At 45.4% G+C, this 16,653-nt stretch overlaps 1 protein-coding gene across 1 annotated transcript in view; it reads right to left on the bottom strand.

The window, feature by feature from the left end:
- The window catches only part of MCM9 (minichromosome maintenance 9), a 60,480-nt gene that overhangs the window by 36,710 nt on the left and 7,117 nt on the right, over positions 1–16,653 (bottom strand). Inside the window, exons 6-8 of the mRNA XM_086812624.1 lie at positions 1,087–1,261; positions 825–924; positions 354–451 (exon numbers count right to left, since the gene is read on the bottom strand). Of these exons, the coding sequence (XP_086668750.1) occupies positions 354–451; positions 825–924; positions 1,087–1,261 (373 nt within the window). The remainder of the gene's footprint in view (positions 1–353; positions 452–824; positions 925–1,086; positions 1,262–16,653) is intronic.

Below are 16,653 nucleotides of genomic sequence, written 5' to 3'. Positions count from 1 at the left end.
AACGTTTCGGTTCCCGTTTCTTGTTTCTGTTGACTATGATCTAAATGTCCCCACTTTGAATCTCATCGTAAGTGTAACACATGGAAGCTAAAGGGTGTCACTTTATTATTTTCTGAAATGTAAACACATCTATAAGAATGCAGGTTCTATCATAAAGAAGAGTTTCGTTTAAGCCATTCAGTATGTATGCTAAGCCCCAAAAATCCATAATTCCCCTTTGAATTTTTCCATTAGCTCAATGCTTAATAAGGTTGTTGCACATCGGCAGAATTTCACTTGAAAGCATTGTCCAAGCTTATCAATCAACTCAGCTTAAGACAAAAGTCCTCATAAAAGTACAGCCTTTGAATTACCCTTGAATGGATTTTGCTGGTATCGGTCCCAGAATTGTTGAAACTGTCCTAGAACTTCTTCTGAAATGTCCTCTGCTAAGCGAAATTCATTGGATTTCCTGAGCCATTAAAAAATCAAGCATAGAGTTGTGTATAATATTGACCATAAGAACCACTCTCATTTTAAAACATGTATGCTATCATCATTGAGAGTTGTTATGGACTCAATTTCCTGGGGAGACTTTGTGCACAAACACATATGCACCTTCCTCTGCCTAAATACTTGCCAAGAAGGTAATACATAGACAAGTATCACACACCCCTTAGGCTTCTACCACTCACCCGTAACTTTTCCCCTTGTGTGATTGTAATAAAGCACACTTGTAGAGTTTTACAGATTGGCGCACGCGTGTAAATGTCTACATACATGTAAATTATTTACACTCTTTTTATTACTATACTGGAAACTCTTATGTGCTCTTTGCATCTTGCCTGATAAAGTTGGCCAGTAACATTAGCTCCAGATCACAGCGGGCATCCTTTACAAGGGGGCGCCATTTTGCAAAAAGTACCCCTGTCACAACGATATCATCTACAAAGCCAGAAACGAGACTCAGAGAGGCATCAGAGAGCATGTAACACACATGCATAGTATCTAACTCTCTCCTTAAGATCAACTGTATCAAAGCCAAAAACCACACCATAAGGTTCGTTCTTGTTGTTTCTTGAATGTTCGAAGCATGTAGAAGTTTACCACCAGCTTTTACTGTATCCACCAGATCATCCTTCAGGACTACAGATATGGACCTTGGCACTGAACCTACACCAAGCATCTGCATATTCTCCTGTATTTTGATTTCTTGGTAATCATGGCACACTGTCGTCCCTTCAACAGAGTGAAAACTGGTTCCAGGGCATGGCTTAGTGCGCTGCAAAAGGACACAGGAATTCAAACAAGCACATTGGTGTACTAGAAGCAAGCAAAAAGGGTTTTAAGCATGCATTTACATAAGTTTTTAAGGGAGATATGCTGTGTACAAAATAAACACCTCATCTTTTTGTATTTTCCCCCATTGTTCTCAACAAAAAGGACATTCATCAAGAAAAGTATATAAACAAAGCACATTAGAACCTAGCAGGACATAATTTTTTGTGTGAGGTGTACATCTTAGCTTCATGAGAAACTACTGACAGTGCTTCAGACCCTGGACTCATTAGTGGCAGAGACTAGCATCTATAGAATTTCTGCTCACATCGTCAATGTTCAAGAACTATGTGCAGGTATATGTATAAAGACATGTTCAACCTGGTGGAGAACTTAAACGTAAACCACCATGCAGAGTCTAGAGGTGAATGTCAAGTAAGCCTTGCCAAAACAAATTAACTCAATTAAATAGAGGTTTGATCACATGGGCAACGGAAAACTGCATGACCATCCACACATACTCTTTTATTTGGCGTGCATACATAAACAACTCTTTTATTTGGCGTGCATACATAAACAAAGCACAGTACAACCTAGCAGGACGTAATTTTTTGTGAGGTGTACATGTAGCAACTAGCACAAAAGTGCAATCTTAGCATCATGATAACTCACTGACAATGCTTCAGACCTTGGACTCATTAGTGGCACAGACTAGCAGCTATAGAATCTCTGCTCAGATCGTCAATGCCCAAGAAATAGGTGCAAGTTTATGTAGTAAGACATGTTCACCCTGGTGCAGAACTTATATGTAAACCACCATGCTGAGTCTATCAAATCTCTGGAGGTGAATGTCAAGTAAGGCTTGCAAATACAAATTAACTCAATTAAATAGAGGTTTGATCACATAGGCAATGGGATACTGCATCACCATCCACACATACACTAGCGCTGGGTCCCACAGCAAGCCCCCCCCCTCCCCCCCCCGCGCGCGCGGCCCTGAGCCCCTTGCATGAAGTAATGGTTTTATTGATATGAGAATGATAATACAAAAGGCTATGGCTATGAACTCTATTGTTACTATACCATGCTTTCATGTGTGTTAACAAACTGGGCCCTTCTCCTTGACCCTCTCTACCCCATTTCCAGCAATCCAATGCTCAAGATGGGCGACATTATATGCTGCACTTCCAGGCTGGTTCAGTGCTGGCTGAAAGCAATGATGGATTGTGAAGCCTCTTGCTGGCTGGTGATGAGTGAAGGAAAGAGGACTTTTACGAGTTGATTTTCCTATCCTACTGCCTGTCCGCTAATCTCCTACTGCCTGTCCGCTAATCCAACCAGCAGTCAGGCAGCCTTTCGGGGTGAAATCACCTACTAAGGTTTGATTTTCACCCTTTTGGCCTTCCCCCACTTGGTTGCCCATGCCAAGGACTTTCGTCCCAAAAACCTGCCCACAAGCACCCTGAATCCTATCTACATCTGCTTCCACCCTGACTTAGTCCTCATGAATGCTTTCCTGCAGTCATCCTCAGGAGTCCATAGCCTCCATGAACGCAAATGTCCAAGTGTGTCCAACACCCGATGTTCAGTTTCACTTTGGTTCCCAGCTTCATCCTTCTCATAAGCAAGTTGCTTGAGGGATACCCATATCCCACCATAGGCCTACACCTAAGCTACCCTAGGCAAATCCTAACCTCAACAACCTCATCCCCTCTTTTGAGGGCTCACAATGACTTGAGATAAGGGTTTTGGAGATGAATGCATGTGCAAAGAGAAGGCTATGGTGGATGGAATATGAGGATAGCCATGGTTTAGGGCATGGGGGAGAGGTGATTAATACACTAATGATACTACAAGTATGTAATGAGGTGATCACGACTTGGTGGACCAAAAAAGAGATATCTTCTTCATTCCAAAGTGGCTCTAATATAGCCAAAGGGTTACAAATCAAGTGGACACTAGTGATGCCACTTCAACTCCACAATATTTCAAATATCTCCTCTCTACTAAAGGCTGTTCACACACATTCACACACCCCCGCTTGATACATACTCCTTGTGCATCTAGGCACCACATTTAAAACACCCCCCCTTGGTGCCATCTAGGGCACATCTAGGTGTGAGGTACACATCATAGGCATCTTGACCTAACATACAACTAGGCATCTTGGCCTTACATCATTCTACCATGGCTACATCATCGGTGCCAGGGGGTAGAAACAATACAACAAGATTAAACTCCATAGCTTCAAAAAAGTACTTCAATATCCTCCTTTGGAAAGGAGGCCTCCATCACATTCGCTTGTTGAGGTTGATTCTTTGACCAGCAGTTGCTTTCCGTGTGTCCGAGTTTCCCACACACCGTATATTCAAGCTTTGGTTTATCTTTGAATTTGCATGTGTTGAATGTGTGGCCTAACTTGCCACAATGATTGCATCTTGGCTTCAATTCCCTTTTACCAGCATAAAGTGCGAAGTCCTTTGATCATATTTGCTTTTCATCTTTTGCTCATGTTCAAGCAATGAGGCTTGTACATCATTCAAGGTTAGTGTAGAGTTGTTAGACAAGATTTCAACTATGTTACCATACTCTTCTTTCCTTTCACAGCTAGCAAGCAAGATAGCCTTAGCTTCATCATCATCAAGTATCTTGCCAATGGTGGCAAGCTGTTGCTTAATGCTTTTATACTTGTTGATGTGACTTGTTAGGTCATGGCTATTACCTAGGTTGAGTTAATACAATTGCATGAGTAAATGAACTTTAGAATGGTTTGCCTATGTACCAAACAATTTGTTTAACTCCTCTTGACTTTCTCAATCCCACTGATATGATGAATGACCTCATCATCTAATGCAAGTGCTATGAGTCCCAAGGCCCTCTCATTCTTCTCATTCCATGCAGTTCCTAAGCTTGCGTGAGTGTCCCTCCCTTGGATTATTCCCCAAAGATTTTTCTTCATGAGCGCATACATGATTTTTGACTGCCATGTGTGGAATCCAATACCACTAAACTTGATGATTTCATCGTGTGCCATGATGAGTAGGGGGTCTTGCCAAGTCCCCGTCTATGCGGTGATACTCTGGATAATGGTAGTGTCCTTTACAATGATTAGCAAACGAAGGACTTATGACCACTTGCCTTGATGTGGAAGATGCTTACATACATGCCATGTTCATTACTGATTTGCAAGAAGATTCAACTTGGTAGCATACATATCAATGATGAGACGTATAGCACACATCAAAGACGGAATCCACTAGTGAAATATAGGCATTACAAGGCAACCTAAACTATGATTTCTCATGGGTTCATGGACGCAAATGGGTATTTGAGCAAGCCTGCCACAAAAAAATACTTCAAAAAACTCAGACCACTTGCACTTAATCTTGGGTTAATCCTTAAACCAAAGTGGTTAAGCTTTTAATTAATTATACCCACAATACCTCCAAACGTTGGCTATGGCAGCAGGACAGGCCTCTGATCTTTTGTTTGGTGTAGCCAACACACTTCACCAAATGAGAAACCCTTTGGTAGGGATGTAGGTCATATCCTCAACCCTCGATGGTTTCAAGATCGTACCACTCCCCGCCAATGGTCTCATCTTCTCAACCCTTAATGGCTGCAAGATCGTACCACTCCCTGCCAATGGTTGGAATGGCCTGCTGCCACAACATCGTGGAGGATAGATTCCCCTACGATGCCTTTTCTATAGAGACCACCTACCCCGTTCCTCCCTTAGACATACCGGAAGTTCACCCACACCCAACCGTGAGGGTTCGAAGTCCCGATGTCAACCGCCATCACATGAGCCACCTCTCAGGTGCAACTCACATGGAATTCTAGCCCGTGTGGCACCCACAAACTCCACAATTTTTAGCATGGAATTCACCCCGTACCACCGGCCAAGTCAAATAATGACTCAATTCACAAATAATATAAAGTGAAAGAAAAAGATTTGTAAACATTAATTATGTCAAACCCTAAGCTTTTCAGCATGGTAATCCCTTTTGCTCTAGAATCCTAGGATATCTCATTGACATCCATACATATGATTAGATCTTACCCATGATAGAAGTCACGGAAACCCACACCCTTCTTAGACCTTCAACTTCATCTCATATCCATCCTTAAGGTTTCAAAAATTCCCCAAAATCATCTCTAAGACTTTAGTAATCCTTTGATATAAAAACCTGTATACTGTATAAAATATGTGAAAATAACACTAAATGCATAGAATACTGTTGGATTATATATCATCTCCAGAGGGTCTATTGCATCATTTTCATGCTGGTACTGGCCATTTATGAGGCCCTGCATGTGCATATTTATTTAGGTATTTTTTCTATTTTTTATGCTTTTATAGCATTTTTATGCTATTGTGGAGCTGTCGGCCTACTACAGTTGGCCGACCAGCTCTCTTGGGGAAAATATAAGGGTTGTCCCCCTTTCCCCCATTTCATCTCAATCTTTTGCATCCTGTTGAGGTCATTAGCAGCTACTTCTGCTTCTTATCATTGTACAGCACCTACGGGCTTCCCTCGTGCTCAGTTTTCAACAATAAACATCAGTTTCCAGCATTTACACGTCTTGTACCTAGGCCTACATCTGTGTTTTCTATTTGCTTCACTTTCTTTCATATGCTATCAGAGAAAAACGCTGACCTGTGAACAGAAGAGAGCTGCGTTTTCTGTTTTGGAGCAGAGGCTTCAATAAACTGGGGGAAAGGGAGTCAGCCCTTACATATTCCCACAGAGTGCTAGTCGGCCAGCTGTAGCAAGCCGACACGAAGACAATAGCATAAAATGCTATAAAAAGACCTTAAAATACCCAAAAAAAAAATAGTAGAAAAATGTTAAATAATCTCTACTAAGATATGCCAATGCAGGGCCTCATAAATGGCCAATACAAGCATTAAAAAAAAGGTGATGTAGACCCTCTGGAGATGATATAATCCAACACCTCCTCTTCAACGCCAAAGGGGCGGTCCAATACCAACGTGCTGAAGTAACACCTCCATAATAGCTCTCAAAAGTGGTTTGGTGAAGAGATCAGCCACATTGTCCTTGGTAGGCCAAATCGAAGAAGGCCCACCAACTCGACCTAGTCGCATACAAAATGATAATGCACTTCAATATGCTTGGATCGTCCCCATATCACAGGATTATGTGCTAGAGCAATAGCACTCTGAGTATCCCAGAAAATAGTATGGTCGGGTCATCATTGATGGCCGGCCCATGGATTAGCGGTTTGGGCCCTATGGGACACAAACCAAGCCACTGACAGAGATACACATGGCAGTATGGAACTGTAATGGTTCACTATGGGTGCAGCCTGGACGACTGGAGCATGTTATGGTGGGGAGAGACATCATACTTCTGACAAAGACACATCAGAGCACAGAGAGAGGGCTACCTCGACGAGTAGAGGGATTCCAGTGGGAGTCAGCATACAGGAGGACCACACACCAGGGTACCTCAAGAGGGTCCGGGGGAGTAGCAGTTCTATTCAGACAGGAGCTACAGGGGAGACTGAGAGTGGTAGCACAGGATCCAGAGGCCAGATACATGTGGATCAGCTTACAGCTCTCACATGACATGGTTATATACATAGCCCTATGTTACTTTCCTCCATCAGGATCCTCCTATGTCATTACAGAGGACATGCCACAAGAGGAGGAGACAGGAGCCTCGCCATACACTTGTCTGTCAGAGGAGATTATGCATTATTCTACACTAGGGAAAGTATTTCATACAGGTGACTTCAATGCCCACACACAGGGCAGACAGTGTGAGGTGTATGACTATGATGACATGGAGATCCTCCACCCTGTGGATCCAAAGGAGATAGGGGCTAGTCGGGCATCAGAGGACACTGGACCAGACAGAGGACATTATGGGGACCACTTACTAGAGTTGGGAGCCAGGCATTGTCTCGTTATTTATAACGGGATGCTACAGTGGCCGGGATCAAGAGGGCTGACATGCTTCCCACATGGGGGTCATACACGGACCGGAGGCACGGTGGTGGACTACATTATGGGATCTTTGGAGGCATCACAGCTTGTCACCTCATTCTCCATCCCACCTCATTCTCCATCCCACCTTGTCCTGTTGGGGCAAATCATACATACCTGGCATTTTCACTAGCCGGATCACCAGTATCACCATCCCCCCACATACCGACGCCACACACTACCATCTACTTCACACATGACATGGCAGACATATACACTGGCAGAGTAGAGGATGGGCTCCTACTCATGGATCCCCTGGCACCTATGGATACTATTACAGCCCAGCTGGCATCACTCCTACACACGGCTGCATTACAGAGCTTCCCACATCGTGTCCACTCAGGAGAGCCTGCGAGATCTGGGACTATGCCCCAGAACAGATGGTATGATGACGAGTGCAGAGCCCTATACTCACGGCTCCGCATACAGCGAGCCTTGGGAGCCATCACAGAGCAGGAGTCGAGGAGAGAGATGAGGAGACTTACTCGCCGCAAAAGGCGGGCCTTCGCAGAGATACAGGAGCTAGAGATCTTTCATTTCTTCATGAGTAGAGATAGCCCTATCTCATGGTGGCACTTCAGAGAGCCCCGGACACCGACACCCATTGCAGACCCACAGACATGGCACACATATGCAGAGGGCCTATACCACGCCCCACAGCAGCCACCTATACCTCAGCCACAGGAGCCTCGACCTACCACAGCTAGCTTCTTTACCCACTCCATGGTAAAGGAAGCTATCCGCCGCCTACAGCATGGACGGGCCGCCAACCATATGGGCCTACAGGGTGAGCATCTCATATATGCACTAGATTCTTTGGCTCCTTTTCTTGCACACCTGTTTAACAGGGCACTAGCAGAGGGTTTGCCTGCAAAGTGGACGATGCACACCATTGTGCCGATCCACAAAACAGGGGATATGCTTGATCCGAGCAACTACAGGACGGTTATGGTTGGCCACGTGTTGGCCAAACTCTATGGTGCAGTGTTGGAGCAAGAGCTTAGCTTATACGCTGAGCAAGCGGGTTTACGCTCATCAGGGCAGGCACGCTTCAGGAGAGCTTTCTCTACCACTAACCATGTATTCACTTTGAGATGTATAATTGATCAGTGAAGGAGCTCTGAAGAGCTCAGCTGTAGAGTGTTAGGATTTCATGTGGGAGACACACACAGAGAAGAAGGGAGAGAGAGAGAGAGAGAGACATGTGGGGATAAGTCAACTAAACGTATGAGTGTGTGACTCCCCTATCACACGTATATATTTGCTCTAGTGCACTTAGTACATTAAAAGTACTAAGTGTACTATATACTATAGAACTTATGGGCTAGTACACACTATAAGGGTGGGCATAATGCCTTTACCCCAACAACCTCCCACTTAAAGGCAAAGTGCCCTTAAATGAAGGAAAAGAAAAATCAGCATGTACATCATAATATACAAGGCCATATCAAGGCTGAAACTGGCCTCATCCAATGCCCATCAAGTGTCTGCAATGAGCAAATCGCTCTGGAGGCAAACTCTTTGTCAACAGATCAGCCGGGTTGTCATCCGTATGAATTTTGACAAGCTGAATCTGCTTCTTCTCTATCACCTCTCTGATGAAGTGATACTTCACATCCACATGCTTCGTCTTTGCATGAAAGACAGGGTTCTTTGCCAACTGGATGGCACTCTGACTGTCACAATGCAACAATGGAATATCCCCTGTATAACCCAAATCAACCACTTACCGAGATAGCCATAATGCCTCCTTGCAAGCCTCTGTGGCTGCAATATACTCGGCCTCTGTAGTAGATAAGGCAATGCACTTCTGCATCCTGGATATCCATGACACAGCACCTCCTTTGAATGTAAACACATAACCGGTAGTAGACTTCTGGTTATCTGGATGACCGGCATAATCCGAATCCGAATCCGTGTAACCATGCACTAATGCATCCGGTTTGCCAAAGCATATGCACATATCCAGTGTGCCCTTCAGGTATCTCATGACACCTTTCACTGCTTCCCAATGCTTCTTGCCAGGTTTGGCCATGTATCTAGTAACCACTCCCACTGCAAATGCAATGTCCGGCCTAGTAGCAACCATGGCATACATGAGACTGCCACAAGCTGAAGCATAGGGAATCTTGGCCATATCAGCCCTGTCACTGTCCGACTGTGGGCTGTCCTTAGCACTGAGTTTCACATATGGAGGCAAAGGAGTACTAGTCTTCTTCCCCCCGTCCATATTGAACCTCTGCAAAACTTTGCCAATGTATTCCTTCTGAGACAAATACAACACATGCTGATTTCTGTCCCGAAGTATCCGCATACCCAAAATGTGATTTGCATCACCCAAATCCTTCATATCAAAGGTCTGATGCAGCCTCTTCTTCAAGGCATCCATCTCTTTACGAGATTTCCAAGCAATCAACATATCATCAACATACAAGATGAGGATCAATAGACTGCCATCCAAAGCTTTCTTGGTGTATAAGCAGTGATCTATGTCACTTCTCCTGAAATCCTGGGATTTCATGAATGTATCAAACTTATGATACCATTCCCTTGGTGCCTGTTTGAGCCCATAAAGACTCTTTTTCAGCTTGCATACAAGCTTCTCCTTTCCATTCACTGCATAACCCTCTGGCTGTTGCATATATATCTCCTCATGGAGATCACCGTGAAGAAAAGCAGTCTTCACATCCATCTGAATCAAATCCAGATCATCATGAGCAACCAAAGCTAATACAGCTCTTAAGTGTGGTCATTTTGACCACTGGAGAGTAGATCTCATCAAAGTCCACACCATATTCTTGCTTGAAGCCCTTAGCCACTAACCTGGCTTTGTATCTTGGCTTTGCATCAGGTGCAACTTTGAGCCTCTAAACCCACTTGCATGGCAAAACCTTCTTGCCTGTAGGCAAATACACCAACTTCCATGTTCCATTTTTGTGCAGAGAATCCATCTCTGACTTCATAGCACGCTCCCAAAGAGCCTTGTCTGCCCTCTGTAAAGCCTCCTTATAACATGAGGGCTCCCCACAGTCAGTGAGCATCAAGTAGTCAACCCCTGGAACAAACCTGTCAGGGATTCTGGAGGGTCTTGTGGACCTCCGTACCCAATGACCATCATTTGCAGGTTGCTGTCTAGCCTGCATATCACCTATTGGTGGCTCCTGTTCCATGCCATAAGGTTGAAAGATCATGCCCGGTATCTCCTCTAACTGTGGGATATCCATAGGGATATCTTCTGCCATCTCTGGCTGTCCATTTGGACCATTTTCAGCACCATTTAAGGGCTGGTTTTGCTGCTGTAATGGCTGATTTACAGCCCTTGGTTGTTGTCCATGATGTCCATCATCATCAAAGATGACTCTGCCAGGCTCCTTATACATGCATGTTTCATCAAAAATGACATCATTGCTGCGTATGATCTTTCTATTCACTGGATCCCAAAGTCTATACCCCATTTCACCTCTGTCACCATATCCTAGGAATATGCATTTGTGAGACTTAGGATCAAGTTTGGTGCGTATTTCCTTGCGTATGTGGACGTACGCAACGCAACCAAACACTCTCAAGTGCTTGTAGGACGGAGACTTCCCTGTCCATACTTCCTCTGGCACTTTCCCACCAAGCCTCGTGTTAGGTGACCTGTTTATAAGATGAACGGCTGTCATAACAGCTTCAGCCCAAAAACCATGAGGTAACGCAGCATGTGACGACATAGAACGGACCTTCTCCTGAATGGTCCTGTTCATCCTCTCTGCTGTCCCGTTTTGTGGAGGATCATAAGGAGTAGAGAGCTCCCTTTTGATGCCTTTAGCATCACAAAAGTCCTGAAACTGTTTGGACGTATACTCTCCACCATTGTCGGAACGCAAAGCCTTCAGTGTTTTGCCAGTTTGATTCTCAACATGAGCAACAAACTTCTCAAACACTGAGAATGTATCACTCTTCAAACGAAGAGGATAAACCCACACCTTGCGTGTGGCATCATCAATAAAAGACACAAAATATTTTGCCCCTCCCAAAGAAAGCTGAGGCATCTCACATACATCTGTATGCACAAGCTCTAACTGAGCATCTTTCTATCCAAGAGCTTTCTTGTGGGGGCACTGGAGTTGCCTGCCATATATACAATGCTCACAAAACTGAAAACTTGAGAACTTTAGAGAAGGCAAGTAACCAAAACGAGACAATTGCTCCATTCCTTTGACACTCATGTGTCCCAACCGACTATGCCACATAGAGATTTCTGGCAGCTCGATTGCATTTACATTAGCATGGTGACAAACACCAGCATGCATGAAGTAAAGAGTGTCCACCTTAGAGCCTCTGGCAACAACCAGTGAGCCCTTACTAATCTTCCACTTTCCACGACCAAATGTGGTAACATAATCAGCATCATCAAGCTGTCCTGTAGAAAGCAGGTTCTTCTTGATCTCAGGCACATGCCTGACATCATGGAGCATAAGCTGTGAGCCATCTGAAAACACAAGCCTCACATCACCTCTGCCAAGGATCTTGCATGCATGGTTGTCACCCAAATAAACTACTCCTTCATTGCCAGCAGTATACCTGACAAACAAGTCTCTGCAACCTGTGACATGAAAGGAGGCACCTAAATCAATGATCCATGAGTGCATACCATGACCATCTCCTGCAAGGAGTGAATGGGCATCAAGTGATGTGCAAACACTGCACCAAAAGCACACAAAGTGCTCACAGTTGTTCTCCCAAAGTTTATCTCCCACTCCGGAAGCACGAATGCAACTCTCCTCCCACTGAATGTGATAAAATCACCAAAATCTGGTTGCTACAGATTTATGACAGCACCTTAGATGTGCTCTATTTCCCTTCCAAAGTACTGTACAACAGTACTAAGTGCTCACCAATGATGTACCAAATCTGTACCAGCAAGTACAGCAGCTGAAAATGAACCTTTTCCTCACTCAAATCAATGTACAACCATGCCAAAACTTGTACAAAGTTGTACCAAATCTGTACCAACAAGTACAACAACAATAAATGCTCTCTTGGCTGTCCAAATGAGTGAAAATTAGACCTTGACAGTTCCTACCACTGCATACAACAGTCCCGGACAGAAATTGAGCAAAAGCCCCTTGACTGCAAGTGGATTTCTGAGGATTCAAGGCATAAAAGTCTTCCCTGCTGCTTCGCCAAGCTCAACAAGCACAAAATCTTGAAAAACCCCTTGATTCAAGATCAATTTCTGATCATGCATGGTACATTAATGCACATGAAGGCATCCAGAGTCTTCACAATGCTTCCCCCTAGCCACATATACATCCAATACATAAAAGCCCCTTGATTTAATGGCACATTGACACATTGCCCAAAGCATCAAATGCCAGTGCTGCCTGCATGCAAATCAACCCAATTGGCACAAAAGCCCTTTGATTTGCACTCCACTTTCCTGCAATTTTGCCCCAAATGTGAGATTGCTCACATCATACAGCATGTATGAATGCCCAATGGCACAATTACATCAAAAGCCCCAAATTTTGACACCCAATTTCCTGCAAATTGACCCGGAATGTGACCAATGTCACCCAATTTTGCCAATTTTGCTCAAAATCTGAGCCATTTGGACCTGTACCTGCTCAATTGATGAAAATGAACAAGCAAATCCCAAAATTGAAGGCAAATACCTCTGAAATCAGCTGATTTCTGTTGCAAAAAGGGAGGAGTCGTATTGCTCTGATTCGTGAACTGATGATGCTGCTGCTGCTGTGCAGGTATTGAGAGGGCAACTGTATTCGTGCAGGTTGGCGTAGACAGGCAGCGCTGATTAGGGGGGCTGGCTATGAGCTGGCAGGTAGTGGCGAATCAGACCCACACACGGCAACACTCGTGGGCGGGGTATCCTGGCGATGGACGAGTCCAACGCTATAGAGGCACTGTCGGAGGCACCTGCTCTCACCGAAGCTGGCGGGCTGCACACAGATGGTGGCGGGTTGTGCTCGCCCAGCCTGGTTTCGACGGCTCGCTCATAGGCGTGTTCGCCTGAGTATGGACGCCCGCCTGCCTGCATGCGCGTATCCGCCCAACGCCTGCGTGCGCTTATTGACCACCTGCCTGCGACTGGTTCAACAGCTCTGCGCACAGGCGACCAGCGACCAATGAAGGAAGGGGAAGAACGCTGCGACCCTGCCCGTGGCTCTTCAATGCTGTGCGCTGCCTTGCACTGGAGGATATGGTGTGTGAAGCGAAAGCTACTACCTCCACAGTCTACAGAGGTGAAACCGGTGGCCTTTGCAGTTGGCGTCAAAAAATGCCTGTAGACACACACCCCTGCTTCTTCAAGCAAATGCTGCAGTTGCAATCGCCATGGCTCTGATACCAGTTGAAGGAGCTATGGAAGCTCAGCTGTAGAGTGTTAGGGTTTCATGTGGGAGACATACACAGAGAAGAAGGGAGAGAGAGAGAGAGAGAGAGAGAGAGACATGTGGGGATAAGTCAACTCAATGTATGAGTGTGTGACTCCCCTATCACACATGTATATTTGCTCAAGTACACATAGTGCACTTAGTACATTAAAAGTACTAAGTGTACTATGTACTATAGAACTTATGGGCTAGTACACACTATAAGGGTGAGCATAATGCCTTTACCCCAACAATCAGGCCAGAGTGAGGAAGAGAAAGCTCTATTGCTGCTTTGTGGATTTCCGCAAGGCATTTGACACAGTACCACGAGAGAGGCTCTTTCAGCGCATGCAGTCTCTTGGCATACTAGCAGATATGACATGGGGCATCTATGCATTATATGAGCAGGTTTTTGGGCGAGTCAGATGCCCAGGAGGTATGTCCGAGACTCTTGCTAGCACCATTGGTGTGAAGCAAGGATGCCCACTTTCCCCCACGCTATTTGGGTTATACATTGATGAGGTGGCTAACTTCATTACACGGGGAGGCAGAGATGGAGTTGATCTAGTAGGTACCTCAGTACATATTATGCTTTATGCTAATGATATTGTATTAGTGTCTTAGTCTCCAAGAGGTCTACAGTAGCATCTACATGCACTCGATGATTTCTACACACAGAGGGGTCTTACTGCTGTGAACCTTGGGAAAACCAAGGTTATGGTCTTTCATACATCGAGACAGGGCAGGAGTCAGCTGACATTCACTCTCACAGGACGCCAGGTGGAGGTGGTGACATCATACGTGTACCTAGGGGTTACCTTCTCTGCAGCAGCCACGCGCTTCACCATGGGTTCAGCAGCCAGAGCCAGATTGACACAGGGATATGCAGCATTGGCTATGCTAGAGAGACAGTGCCACCAGGCGCATTTTCAGGAACCCCGGACGAAAGGGTGGCTATTTGACACATTAGTCACACCGGCACTGATGTATGGAGCAGCGGTATGGGCGCCAGGACTTGCTACCCATTGGTGGACACAAATAGAGAGACCACAGGCCCTCATGATGGCACGCATGATACGCAGCAAACCGTCAATACCTCATGACATTATCCGAGCAAAGTTTGCTGCGCCTCCTATGATGGTAGAGGCCGTTTTCCAGACTATATGCCTGCTAGAAAGATTCAGAGAGATGCCATAGGACAGATTGTCATACAGAGCTTTTGAGGCATCTAGACAGCTGGCTGAGGCAGGAGACAGAGGATTATGGTATGCACAGGTCACACATTGGTTCTCACAGCATGGCCTAGACATGGATCATCTACCACCATTCCAGTATGACAAGGATGCACCACATATCCGTCTCTCATAGTGAGAGGAACAGAGTATTGAGACACGACCTATGGCAGCTCTATACACGAGAGACATGGATATCACCTACACAACCTCTTCCACCGAAGATGCTATACTACAGAGATCACTTCATGAGTATCACTGATGATGGATTTATAGAGAGGCCTAGATACATGGAGGGCTTTTTACCACATGGTTCCCGAGTAGCTATTGGTCAGCTTAGAGTCTCATCACATCGATTGGAGATCGAGACTGGCATAGCAGCACGGATCCCCTAAGAGGAGAGGGTATGCAAATTGTGCAGAGAGGAGGTGGAGAGTGAGGAGCATTATGTATGCAGATGCAGAGCATATACATCGACCGCGGTACATGGATGTATACATGCCACACAGCTCTCGCGTTGCTATTGGACAGCTACGAGTCTCATCACATCAGCTAGAGATAGAGGCTGGGAGAGCCGCACGGGGTTCCCAGAGCTGAGCGGATATGTAGATTGTGCCGCGAGGAGGTGGAGACTGAGGATCACTTTGTATGTAGATGTAGAGCCCACCAGGGGGTCAAAGATAGATATGCAGGATTGTTTGAGGAGCACTCTTCACTACATCAGTTGATGGAGGCCTCGGACCAGCGGCAGTTTGGCAGACTACTACTAGAGCTTCATAGTTCTGGAGAGAGACTCCTCCAGACACCCGCTCCCACTAGGGGTGGGAGACAGTCCCAGCTCACAGATTTCTTCCAGAGAGCTATGCCAGTGCCAGCTGATGTACCACGTGGGGTGACCGTACAGAGAGCAGAGGAATTGAGAGCCAGGAGGAGACCTAGACAAACTGGACATAGAGCACCCCGACTTCGTCACCGAGAGATAGCAGCTATCCGAATGAGACACCAGATGGAGACACAGGAGAGGCTAGCTCGCTTTCATTCAGACTCAAGGTACATGTTCACGCCATTCACAGCCTCAGCATCGGCGATGTATGATATCTTATATCCCTCTTATGGCACTGGATGGAGTTAGACATAGATCTGCATAGCATGCTTGTACTACCCCTTCAGCATATAGAGATGCATCTTGCCTTAGCACTCCATCCACATCCCCACCCCCCCTTATATTGTTTGTATATGGGCTCCACCGATCCATGATGATTCACAGTTGTATCCAGACACATGCACACTTTTTCTTTTCTTTCTTTTCTTCGCATGACCAAAAGAACACAGTTGTATTATTTTTTGTCTCATAGGCCGACTTTGGCCTCTCGTAGACGTTAATATATCTTTCTTTCTTCTCTCTCTCTCTCTCTCTCTCTCTCTCTCTCTCTCTCTCTCTCTCTCTCTCTCTCTCTCTCTCTCTCTCTCTCTCTCTCTCTCTCTCTCTCTCTCTCTCTCTCTCTCTCTCTCTCTCTCTCTCTCTCTCTCTCTCTCTCTCTTTTTGGCACGACGTCAAGCGGCACGACCTCGACGCTTCAGCCTGTCTATGGTGGATCAACCTATGCGAGACATTATGGGATGAGTCTATCTTAGCTGCTTCCCATAGCCTACCATTTTTCCAATTCCACACTTTTATCATATATGCCTTTTTCTAGAAGTTGTATCAAGCCACTAGTTCCTCTTTGGCCACACGTTATAGCTAGTTGTTTTTCACTTTATGCTTTTCATTTTC

The sequence above is a fragment of the Cibotium barometz genome, chromosome 18, assembly GCF_041138505.1.
Source record: "Cibotium barometz isolate CiBa-2024 chromosome 18, ASM4113850v1, whole genome shotgun sequence".
Taxonomy (NCBI): Eukaryota; Viridiplantae; Streptophyta; class Polypodiopsida; order Cyatheales; family Cibotiaceae; genus Cibotium; species Cibotium barometz.
The sequence above is the reverse complement of the archived record's forward strand: the minus strand, read 5'-3'. Positions and strand labels throughout refer to the sequence as shown.